Source organism: Vidua macroura, chromosome 3, assembly GCF_024509145.1.
Source record: "Vidua macroura isolate BioBank_ID:100142 chromosome 3, ASM2450914v1, whole genome shotgun sequence".
NCBI lineage: Eukaryota > Metazoa > Chordata > Aves > Passeriformes > Viduidae > Vidua > Vidua macroura.
In genome coordinates, this window is record NC_071573.1 from 66759829 (window position 1) to 66772610 (window position 12782).

The window sequence follows — 12782 nt, forward strand, 5'->3', positions numbered from 1 at the left end:
ACAGTGCTCTGAACTGACTCAGGAGCTGGAACCTAGTGAATATATTCTGACCTATTCACTGAAGTTGTTTAGACAAGGAAAGCTCATCACATTTCAAAACACAGACTTGGAGAAGGCTTAACAGGAGTAATGTAGATAACATACATTTAAATGGTGTAAAGAAGAGGAAGTAAAGGTTTGTGGTTTGAAGCAAATGCTGATGAACATAATTACTGTAATTATCAGGAAAAATACTTAAATAAAAGAAAAACAACTTTTCCATAGAGATAATTATAATGCTTTTATTTAGCAAATGTACTGAAGAATTCTTCTTCTGTAAAGACATACAGGTATGCCCCAATTCCACAGTTTCCATTTTCTCAAATAGCTATGAGTTTTTGAAATTAGTTTAATGAACAGAGGGGAATATATGTGGAGATGTCAAACTTATTTTTGTCATAAACCACATGATTCCATTTACCACTAATCCTCAAATAATTGACCTGGGGCCACCAAGAGCTTGCAGAACCCTTGCTGGTGCTTTATAGAGAACAGGCTGTTCACAAAATTTTAAGTGTCCTCTTTCTAGCCATTTGAAAAGAAAAAAGACGTTAAATACTTCCTTAATACATACTTTTCCATACTGGCAGTTGCTGAGGTTACCACAGGATTGCTTTGGTTCTTTGTATTTTTAAAATTACATATGGAAGGGCAGTGATCTAGGACATGATTTCCCTACTAAGACATGCTTCAAACTATAGAAAACTTTCTTGAAACCCTTGTAAAATGGAGAACGGACCCCAGAGAATTCAGCATTCTACAGCCCACACTTGGCTAAAATATAAATGGCTTTATTTTCCTGAGAATTGCATTCTGTTCTACTTTGAGTTAAACCCATTTTTGCCTTCTACTACTACCTACTAGTGATGTGCCTCTCGCTTGGTAAGCACTGACATGATTGTCGTTTCCCCACTGTGCCAGATTTGTAAAGCATGGGACAACATAAGGGTCCGCAGTAATGATACAGGGGCATCCCATATTGAGCCATTCTTTGGTTTGGCAGACAGAAATTAAGTCTGCTGCTAAGATCTGCCTTGTATATGTATGTTCGAATGTCCTTGTCTTAGGAGAATGTCCAGAGACATCCCTAGCAGCCTGAAATGAAAACTCACTACATGCAAATCAAATTCTGTATTAAAAAAAACTTAGAAACAAACCTATCACAAGGGCTCTTCTCACAAAAAAAATTAATTACAACTTTTCATTACTGCACTTTGATGAACAAAGCATAACATTCCCTCAGATGTGAGTCCCAACTCAAAACACAAAGGAGGAGTACTTATTAAGTACTGATTTTTCTGAGATATTAATTGCTTGCCCTATTCTTTAATCCCTTCTGGTCCGAAAACAATCTTTCCCCAGATGTTTTTGGAATGTTTCAGGAAAAAAAAAAAAGAAAAAAAAAAAAGAGACGATATAAACTTTGGCCCTATTAGGGTTAATGTTTTTGCATAGATATATATGACCATAAACTGGTCAACTAGTAGAGGTCTTCTGCTAACATTGTGACTGAGAACAGGAAGAATACAGCCACAATAATATACAGCTGTCTACTAAAAGTATTGCATACAGACATCTTTGGCCATGCAGTCTCTTGGCCTTCTGGAAATATGTGAGCTGCATTGCTAGCATGACAAAAAAAATAGCAATGTTAAGAATTAGAAAGAGGCGAGTATAAGAAGCTGATATTGATGGGGCACTTCGAGCAGTCGCCACCATCTGTGTCAGCCCTGATCTGCCTTTGATTGACACCCCAGTTTTGTGCTTCACATAAGTGATATCTGCAAAGTCCAGAAGATCTTTCATTTCCTCATCTTCGTCTACAGGCAACTCTTTTTGTGCTTGAGTCTGTGCCTTTTGTCGCACTTTTCTTTCATTTACCTCAATCTGTGCAAAAATGTCAGGAACAGCATCAACAAATTTGTAGCCTTTGGCTACCTTTCTGTTTTTCTTTGCTCTGCCATGCTGCTGCTGCCTCTGTGAGATTGCAAATAGCCTGTCAATGGCCTCTTCTGTCTGTCTCTTATCTGAAAACCTCAGCAGGCGCTCAGCAGTCTTCCTAAAGCTGTCCGTGTTGCGTACACGAGACAGGATCTGCTTCTCAAGCTGCTGGAAGACAGGCTTAAAATGTTGCAAGTTCCTCTCCACAATCCCTATGTAGTCCTTCACTTCTGGCACTGTGGAGCTCCTAATGGCAGAGGCTCGGTCAAAGACAATTTTCTGGCGGTCTGCAATAACCTGTGCAAAGGCAGAGCGGGAGCCATCCTCGACGGGCCACAGGTATACGGCGTAGGCATGCTCACCAGTGGTCACAAAAACATCCAGCTGCGGGGAATCTCCACGCACGGTGAAGCTCTGCACGTCCACAGAGGGCCCAATGAAAAGGTAGATGGCCCTCGTGACGGGGTGCCGCAGCAGGGTCGTTACATTCACGTAGTTTGTTCCATTGTAGGGGTAGCCCCGGGGATACATCCTCGAGGCAATGGTGGCTTTCTCACTGTGGCCAGTGTCATCCATCCAGTACATCTTATATATCCCATCACGGTGCCTAATGAAGGCCCCATGGACATCATCAACAACTGTTTCTTCAAAAGGCACATCCACATTGTGGAAGAAACTGGTCGCTGCCTCCAGAGGGCTGTCATCTTCTAGGTGGATTTGGTCCACTAGCAAGAGAAGCTGGGGATGGAGAAGTATAAGGTTTCGTTGCAATTTTCTTAGCTTCAGTTTAGGATTGTATGCACCCACTCCTTCTCCCCTGATAAAAACCACCCCGCTTCTCTCCGTGGCAGCAACCACTCGTCCCTGACAGTCACCAGCCAAGTCATGTTTATATTTAAGCCACTTTGAGGAACAGTCTTCTGTAATCTGCCCTTCCCATGGGGAGAAGCAGCTCTTAGACACAGCAGGGGAAAACATCAACACATTATTAAAAAAAGTATATTTTGGCCCATACAGAGCTTCTGTTATGAAAGGTACGCCATTGGGAGCGAAAGTGAAGGAGTTCTGGTCTGGGTGTTCGTGGCCAGCATTAAAGTTCCTCCAACCCTTGATCCACTCTTTGTACTTGTTCTTATGAACAATATCGTATATTGCACGTCCTCCCAGCTTTCCTGACTTGAAGGAAAGGAAAGGCCTGTTGATTTCAGCTGGCAAAGCACTTCCATAAGTTACCACTCCCCAGTCCTCAAAATAATGCAGCTTAGGAACCCCATAGTCTGGTGGAGGTACAGAGCGTAAACTTGCATCATACCTGCAAAAAAAGATGGGAAAAATGGGGTCAAAAATCACTTGACTGATTCCACTATCATCACTTGTACAAAACTCAAAAAACCATTCACTAGCTACATCAAGGAGCAAGCCAACAATATAAAGCCTACAGTTATGCTTCCTAATAACATAGCTGTAATTATGATTCATCATACTAATCCCTATACAAATTTGTTGTGTGCTTTTTACAGAACAATAGCTGAAAGCACCTGGTCTGCATTTAAAGCAAGCAGTCTTTCTACAGTTCAAAAATAAAGAGTACCACTAATTTCTAACTAGCCACATGTTGTCCTAAATAGTCATAAACCTACCAACTATAAGACAGATCTTTAAAAAGGGCAAATTAGACCAGGCTGCAGACACTGCCTAGACATCAGCATTTGTGCCTATTTATACTGACTACTTAACAAAGAGAAGGAGAGTATCTGTTTCCCCAAAATGATGATTACAGAAGTCTGTAGTCTTCAAACAGAATAGGCAATAAATGAAAAATTAATGAAAAGGCATTCTGAAAGTTAAATGTTTATTATTTGTATCAGTTAATGCATATTATTCTCTTTCTCCAAACTATGCAGAAGAAAAATTTTCATGTTTTTTCTTGTATGAATTGTAAGATATAAGACATTTTGTTTAAAAAGAAGCCTTAATTCCAGAAAAGGTTAAAATTATTACAATTTTATCTATGGAAGGTAAAACAAGAAAAATCCAAAACAAAACTTAACCTTCTGGCACTGTTTTTAAGCAACCAAAATAAACAAAGCCATATTAAGCCCACTAACATTTCTGTTAGATGGTTCTAGAATCAGATTTATTCTTACAACTAACCAGGAGTTTCTGGCAGGCCCTAGACAGTACCAGAATTTCCATGGAGACACGGGAGAAAACAGTGATGGGATGAGGTTGTAGAGGAGAGATTCTGTATTTTGCAAGTAACAAGATGAAGGCTGCTTGGAGCCTAACAAAGACGCACTCTAATGTGCACATCATATGTGCAAACCAACAGATACACAATAAGATTTTTCTTGCAAGAGAGAAAGAGCTACACTGACTTCTTGAAAACATAGTTGTTACCTCCACAAACAAAGGGAATTAATATGTGGATCTAAAGCTTCTTGAATCTTTTAATATCTTACTTTAAGAAGATTGACATAGAAGTTAGCATAGCTGTAAATTGCATGGAAAAATATCCATCTAGCCATCTAGCATGGCATATTTTCCAAGCATAACTTGCTAATTAGTGTGCAAATCCTGTTAACACTAGCCTTACTGCTTGGATTTTTTAGCTTTTAAAAGAAAGTTTATACTATTTTACAGAACTTTTGAATGAAAACTAAGCTTTAAAAATTCACCTAATTCATTATAAAAGAACACAACTTGATTAAACCCCATTAGAACAGACCAAATTAAACAAAGACTACATAGAGGCAAATTTTCAGCTCCTTTGGAATGGCCTATATTCTATGAAAGCAATAGACAGTGGAAAGAAACCATAAAAACAGATGTACGACAAGACCAGGGTGTTCCCTGTGGCAACCTGTGCTAAGTGAAGAAGTTCTTCTGTGCCCCATGACCCTGCGTGGCACACGGACAGCCTGAGCCCGGCCTGTATGGTGCACATCTAAAAACAATGAATTATCACTAACAGCAAACAGCTGCCAAGTTCCTTTTGAGCCCACTCATTCCCTTTCATACCAGAGAAATTCAGTGTGGAGAGTGCACCACCTCTGCCCTTTGGATGGTGTGCCCGGGCCCTCCACCACTCGGTTCCTTCTGATCTGCTCTGCCAGCCAGTTCCCACTGCCATTGCGCATGACAAACTTGTCGAGAAACACCAGCTGGCTCTCCGGCCCGTAGAACCAGTTATAGTTGGAATCTGCGATGGCCACAGTTCTCTGGAAGCCTTGGGGAAAAGCGAAAAGGAGAAAGAACAAATCAGCACACAAAGATGCTTTTGAAGAGCGTGTCGGTGAAGCCAAGCGGTGCAAACAGAAGCAGCCTTTTCTGATGTTTATAGACCTGGTTGTAAATGAGCCATAAATAGGTTACACAGGAATGGTTTCCTTCTGCTGCAGCTAACTTGAATATTCAGCTTTCTTCTTTGGCTTTGGGCTACAGACAGCCAAAGTACTACACAAAATGTAAGATGCAATCCACTTCCTCTCCTCACTCAAGTCTGGCAAAGGTAACTTTTCCCTTTACAGCTTTACTGGTTTTATGGGAACCTATACTCTGCAAAGGAATAAACCAGAGGTGCCCCAAAGAACAAAATAATCAGCTGCACCTTGAAACCATCAGTGTGAGTTCATTTTGCTCTTAGGAACCTCTCCCCAAAGGATCCCTGAGGTCTCACATGGAGACAGCACAATTCCTTATGTACTTATGCTGGCATACCAAAGCTGCATTCAGCCCCCCTTGCATACATGGATAGATCTGGGGTTCCAAGAGAGTTATCTAAGTTTTTTTAACCTGGAATTTGAGCAATGTGAGTTCCTGATTAAGTGTCCTGCAAATAAGCAACAAAAGGGGTAACAGCTTTAAACTGAAAGAGGGTAGACCTAGTCTAGAAAAGAGGAAGAGGTTCTTTCCTGTGGGGATAGTGAGGCATGTGAACAGGTTGTGAAGTTGTGGATGCTCCACTCCTGGCAGTGTTTAAGGATAGGTTGGATGGGGCTTTGAGCAGCCTGTGCTAGTGGAAGGTGTCCCTCATTAATAAGCAATGATAAACAAGGATGTTACTGTTTTGAACTGTTGAAGGTAAAACCCAAGGAAATGGTTATTTTGAAAAGAATCTAAGTAGAGTGCTGTTTTAAAATGGCCTATTTAAAGTATGAAATTTATTGCTGCTTCAAAAATAAAGAGATTCATCTTCATTCAGCCAAAGGACCTACCGGGCAGGACAGTCCTGTACATAAATGCAAAGTGCTGCTTGAGCCAAGGGTGGCTGAAGTGATTGATGTCAAAATGCCTTTGGACAAGAAACATGTACTGAAACAGTGATCTGGTTGTGTAGCTGCCATAAGCCACCCCTTCATAGAGGGAGCCATCTGTGACCTCCTGCAGCAGTACTACTGACTTCTCCATGATTGCCAGCACTTGCTTGGTCCACAAGTAAGCTTCCTGAAGGTAGCCTGAAAGAAAAAGACAATGGCAAAACTAATCAGAGCACAATAGTTCACAGATGGTGCTGTCTGTACTCCCACAGTGGGGTCCTTCCCAACAAGGAATCTGCAGTCCAGGGTCTATAATACAACCTACTGCCGCAGCATTCCTGTACTTCTAAGGTGAAAAATAAAATACTGTATTTAAATGCAGCAAAGCAAGGTCACATGAGCACTGGAAAATCTATCAAACACCTTTTTTTGCCAATAATATGGGGCTGTGCTTTACAATTAAAAAGAAAATTTCCTTAACACATTCAGGACATGCAAAAAAGGGAAGAGCCAAACCAGGACTATTTATTCCATGTCAAATTAAAGCTGTATGAAAACAAACCAATGGCCCCACTAGAGGGCTCCAATAATGCAACAATTCTGATCAGTCATTTTTCGCTGGCAGGATCACCAGCATGGCAAGGAGATCCACAGAGACTAAAAAAGTAGAAAAGTTCACATTTGAGCTGCAGTTAACTGATATGACAACGAGCTAACTCATGCTCTATTTTAAGACCTGCTCTATTCTACTTATATTTTCAGTTTGTTGTACAACTTAAAGGGTTATCCAAATAAAAGGTATTTTTGGAAGAGCTGTGCATGGGTAATTCCAAAAGTAGGTTCCTCAATTCCAGAATAAAATTTATCTTCCAAGCAGATAAATTCTCAGCATACACATATACATGACCTAAGCAATTTCAGTTTTTCTAAACAAAAGCATTTCAGAGATCTTACTGTTTTGGTCTGCTCTACACAAATCAGGACACGGGAGGAAGTCATGAGAAACTTTCTCAGTGCCAGTCTGCTTTCACTAAGCCCAAGCATGAGGGCCTCAGCACCGCATTTATGTATTGCAGAAGTCAGCACATGGAATCCAGCAGAGGAAAGGCTTTTTGGCTTGAGTAGCAAGAGAGGTAGGACTAAACAGAGATCACCTGCCTTGTGCTTCTACATGGCAGCTTAGTGTTCTCCCAGTTCAAAGTATCTGGACACAGACTAAACCAGACTTAATTCCATCCGATAGCAAAGCCCAGCTAGCACATGTTATACCCCACTACATGGTGAAGCAGTGCCTGGCTGAATGAAGCACATGTGCTAAGGGAGTAGGAGCTACATTCAGTCCTGTTACTCAGTGTTTCATCTCATTGCCACCAACACTGTATTTATGCTCAGCAGAGTGATGAGTAATTCAGGCATTCTACTAGACAAGGCTGCCAAATCCTGCTCAGTTAACAGAGACAAAAAAAAAAAAAAATAGCAGTGTCTAAGGAAAACAGACAACCTGAGTCTATCACAGTACTTTAAATGCCTGGCTGAAGAGAAACTGTGATGGGGAAGGCCTGAGCAACAGTGGCAGTGGTACTACTTACTTCCACTTCACTCACAGCTATTAAGACACTCTTTCATTACTCTTCATGGAGCTGGAAGCACAGTGGTCTGTCAGAATAAAATCCTGAATGTTTCCACTCCTGTTTTCCCTTGTGACATAAAAGGGAAGCTATGACTACCTCAAGAATGTTATTTGCCATGGTTCAGCACAGTACCTTTACCATTGTAATGCATTAATGTTCTGTTTACTTCGGATGTATCTATGCTATAATGCTACACTTATAGTACACTAAAAGAATAATAATACATTGAAATGAAAAAAATAAAAGAATCAACACCCTGTCAGGCTACATGACAAACCAGAAAAAACCTCACCTAAATTTAGAAGTATATAAGCCATCTATCTATATCTATCAAAGCCTTACTCAAGTTTCTGTTTTGAACATCTGAGTGTTTAAGTGCAAAGACTTTGCCATACGCACGTGCCTAGAATTAACTTCAATTAGTTTAATTTTTCATTTCTTTGGCAACATTTACATTCTTTTAAATTGGCTGTTTAGTCTCTACAGGCTTCAATAGCTGAATTGTGTTTAAACTTACTAGTTGGAATTCAAACCTTCCATGAGAAAGGCCTACACTGGGATACATTATTTGCAATCACTATGTATCTGAATCAGAAGCATAACATGTTCATCCCTTTTCTCCCTTGCTTTTCTTTCTCCTTCAGATTATTTTCATTCATATTGGAATTACGGTTTGGTTTTTTTTTATTTTAGACTAACAGAAAAACTTCATTTAAGTTGCTATTTAAAAAAAATAGTTTCTCTATATCAAAATAATAACATTTTAATTTAGAAATATGCAGTCTATTTTGACCTATTTTCATTTGAAATACTACTACTATTTTCAAATTGCTCAAGAATTCATTAGTTTCCTGCTTTTTTTCTTCCTCCTACCCCCAAACACCATCAATTTAGTGAAAAAAAAAAATATTGCCCAGCTTTGTGATGTTTTCATTGGTTTTCACACGGCATACTTATGGTCTATAGCTTAATGAAAAGCACAACCATCTCGCAAACTGCCAGCTTTCTGCACCAACAAAGGCTTAGGGAAGGCTGGAATTATATGAAATTTAGCAAACCCACTGAATAAACATGGCTTGAGTCTTCAATTTGTGGAAGGCAAGACAGAGGATAGGGAATAATTTCCACACATGCTCTTGATGCTTTTCAACATATACACATCAGTCAGTGTGTCTGTTTTGACAGGCACTTAGCAAAAAATGACCTTCCAAACCTAGCAGGTGCCAACTTTTTGGTCACATCTCTTTGGGCACTTGAAAGCTCCAGTGATGTGTAGATGTGCCTCTGTTTGGCAGGGCTGAGCAGCTTGGCAACACCATCAGCATCCAGAAACTAGATTTCCTTGACTTGCAGTGTGTAAGTAATTCCATTGGGAATCATGTTTTCCAAATACTTCTAGCACATATAAAATAATCACCTGATGAACTACGGATTAATTATTATAAAAGCAGGACCTGGCTCCATGACTTCCATCTCTCAGCTGAAGTACCTCTGGGGTTTATAGTCAGGATTGCTCACCTGTTTTCTCTCTCTCTGTGACTTGCATTCTCCAGCAGGACAGGGACAGCCCCTCGACAGAGCAGGCAAAAGCTACTGGCCAGGGCATTCACCTTGGAAATGGAAAGGATGGTTTTCTGTCCCCGAAGCAAAGAAGTAGAGGAAACCAGGCACAAATGTTGGTTGTGGGGTGCAATGGCAGAGTTCAGAGGGAAAAAAGTACAGCATTGCATATCCCCATAGAAAAGGCTGTTGGGAAGAAAGGTCCTAAGCTGTGGCACTCATAACTTGATAAGTTACACTTTTGCAGCTCCCCCAGGTGACAGGACAGAAGTCTTGGATGAAATTCCAGGTTATCCTGTTGTCTGGCTCCCAGGTCAGAGCACTGAGCATTTCTGACTGCTGATTTTCACAATGCTTTATGTAAGGAGACAAGTGCATCATACTACATTGATAATCTACTCTGAAAGACACTGTCCATGAATCAGGACTGGACAAACTGCACACAAGGGGATTTTTAACTCTTACAAACTGTGGGGCAAGAATTTCAGAATCACTTAGAAAACTGAACTTATATACACACACATCATGCCTTGTACATCTGCCCACAGACTTTTGTTCTATTCAGTAAATTAAATTTTACTAAGCAGCAAAAGAGCAAACCCAATACTGCTGTACAGTAAGAAGCATTTTTATCAAATCCTGAACTTTGCTACATAAGTGGCTGATTTGAGTAGATACACTTCAGAAAAAACATTCCTATGGCTTAGCACATACCTTGATTCATCAGAACCAGGCTTCCAGCCAGCAGGGCCACACAGTTGGTAGGCTGGTGGTTGTGAAGGTACTGGAAGCCCCATCCACGTCTGTATGATGTTTCGTACATGTATCCCGAGGCATTGGCAATGACTTCAAGAAATCTCTCCTGTTGAATCTTGCTAAGGTAGCTGTACAAGAAGTCATAAGCAGTGGCAAAACCAACCAAGGAGTGAGCAAGAGGGACTTCATCCCAGGGGGCATCCTTCACTAGCCTGTCAATAAATAAAGACAGCAATTAATTTTCACCTACTTAGTTTTCCCCCTTACTGTACTGTGATAAGTATATGACTTAAAGTCTCCAAAGTTAGATGATCCATGTTGAATTTTAACACAGTAGCAAGCTACTTATCAAGTCTCTAAACTATTTTTTCCCATCCTAAATATGGACAACAAAGCTCAAAAACTTTATTAGAAAGATTAAGTTGCTAAATATTAGAAAAAAATGTTTGAAATATTCTGCATTTTGCTAGGAGAAAAATAGGCAGAATATTGATTGTACAGAAATGGAATCTATTCATCTGAAGTAAGATTCATATAATTTTTGTGATAAAGTAATATGCAATGGTTTATACTCCTCCAGCCTACTGTAACAATTATTTTTTCTTTTCCAAACGAGTCAGTTGATGATAAATGGTGCCTATGAGACTAAAGCTGTCTTTAAAGCAAGTGTAATAAAACAACTCACTATACTGTTTTTTCACGTCCCAAATGCACTCAAGGACGGAAGTAGAGAAGAGGAAACTTAGTTTTACTATAGCTCGAATTAACATTCTTAATAAACACTGGGGTTTTTTAATGATAAGACAGAAAAGAGGTAAAATGCTGTCAATACTCAAAAATTATTTTCTAGGAACTACTGGCTTGTGTCCAATGATTACACTGAACTTAGCAAAATAGTAAATTTTTACCAAGAAAATTCACAATATAGGTAGTATGGAGCAAATATTCCTCTTAAATCAGGCATACATTGTGTATCAATGACTTTAGTTTTGCAGTACTTACAGTACTTCCTGACCATGGTTCTACAGAAATAAAAATGTGAAGGAATACATAGTGAAAGTAAACTTTTATAAACTGAAAAATTATCAGTTGCTTTCAGGCTTTCATGTTCTCCTCTTTCACTTTTTTTGCAATCTATTTTTTATTACAGAAATGAATTTAAATTGTTGACATGAGTGTCTTACTGCAATCAATAGAAATGTTGGTGTGCTCCTGAAGGCACACACATTCCAGTTTCAGCTACTTTATGACTTGACAAATATGATTCCATCTTCATTTGTGTAAACAGCAGTGTGAACAGATGAGAAAAAAAATCCCCAAAGAGTAAGATAAAACGAAAAAAATTCTGCTACAGAAGCATTTATTGGCATTTCAAATCCATTAATAAAGCACGTAGAATCAGCCTAAGGCACTGCAGTGCTGGTAAAAGACATCATGTGCAAGTAAAAATAAAAAGACCTTCAATTTTTATTTCAGCATATTTAAATCATTGGAAGAACTCAAGTTTGGCATATTCATACTCTCATGTAAGGAAACTCTCTGTATGCTTTTTTATCACCTGAATTTCCAACAGCTTTAACTGTTCACCTTCTCTCAGCTTTGATTCCATCTTCTGCTTGCAGTGAAATTTTTTCCTTTTTTTAAATGAAATATTTGTCTCACAGATTTAAATTAAATACATCAGTCTGAGTTATCTGGTTATTTGTCAATCTCAATTAATTCTCTATTTCTGCTTCTTCATCTTTCCTTGTAATTGAAAGAACTATTAAAATGTTGTTGATCCTATACATAAAATTAAAGTTACATTCTATGCCAAATATACGCAACACTCTGGCACCATGATTCCTGTCAGGAATCCTTTGACACAGAAAAATTCCTTTGATCAGCTCTATCATGAATTCTAATTTCCAAAGTATTTTTAGTTTCATTAAACCTTTGCTTATTCAGAAATCAGAGTTCAAATACGTACAGGAAATTTCACTTTAAAGGCATCTGCTTGGCACAATTACAAAGAGTTTGAGGCTAAACTATACATTAGGGTGGAAGAAAAGTACAATGAAAGAATTTGAGCTAATTTAAAATATTTAATTCAAAGTTCAGTATCCTTTTAACAACACACAAGCTCCTAACTAAATTCTGCTAAACCTATTCTGCTTAAACCTGCTCTTTACCTGACTAAATTTAAAATGGGATTTGCCAGTAGAACTGATTTATTGTAACTTTCACTGTTAAAGTGTATGCTAACTTTATGTTTAGTTTCTAACAGAATACCACATCAAATTCTACAGCGTAAGAGCATATAGTAGTCTCCATGGCACTGCTTCTGACAAAATAGAAAGCAGTCTTCTACATGGGAGGGGATAAATCAAGAAATTCTAACTGCATTTAGCCTCCTGAGCTCTTCAGGAAAATTTAAAAAAAAAAACAAAAAAACAAAACAAAACAAAACAAAAACCCTACAAAAGCAAAACAACCCCCACAGGCTTTCAGTGTAAAAACCCTTATGTTAGGCACCCTTATCATACATACTGACACAGCTACCCAGCTTGGGTTAGACAAGCAATTTTGTCATAACTGCCCCCAAATTGCACTTCTC

General features: G+C 39.0%; 1 protein-coding gene across 3 annotated transcripts in view; it reads right to left on the bottom strand.

The window, feature by feature from the left end:
- Window positions 1–266: 266 nt before the first annotated feature.
- The window catches only part of DSE (dermatan sulfate epimerase), a 34718-nt gene continuing 22202 nt past the window's right edge, over window positions 267–12782 (bottom strand). For 2 of the 3 annotated variants that reach the window (XM_053974085.1, XM_053974086.1), the window contains 4 exons: window positions 10145–10398; window positions 6198–6437; window positions 5002–5209; window positions 267–3292 (listed from right to left, as the gene is read on the bottom strand). In XM_053974085.1, the coding sequence (XP_053830060.1) occupies window positions 1537–3292; window positions 5002–5209; window positions 6198–6437; window positions 10145–10398 (2458 nt within the window). In that variant the 3' untranslated portion in view covers window positions 267–1536. Of the gene's footprint in view, window positions 3293–5001; window positions 5210–6197; window positions 6438–10144; window positions 10399–12782 lie in introns of those variants that run through there. The other variant, XM_053974087.1, reaches the window with a different exon arrangement.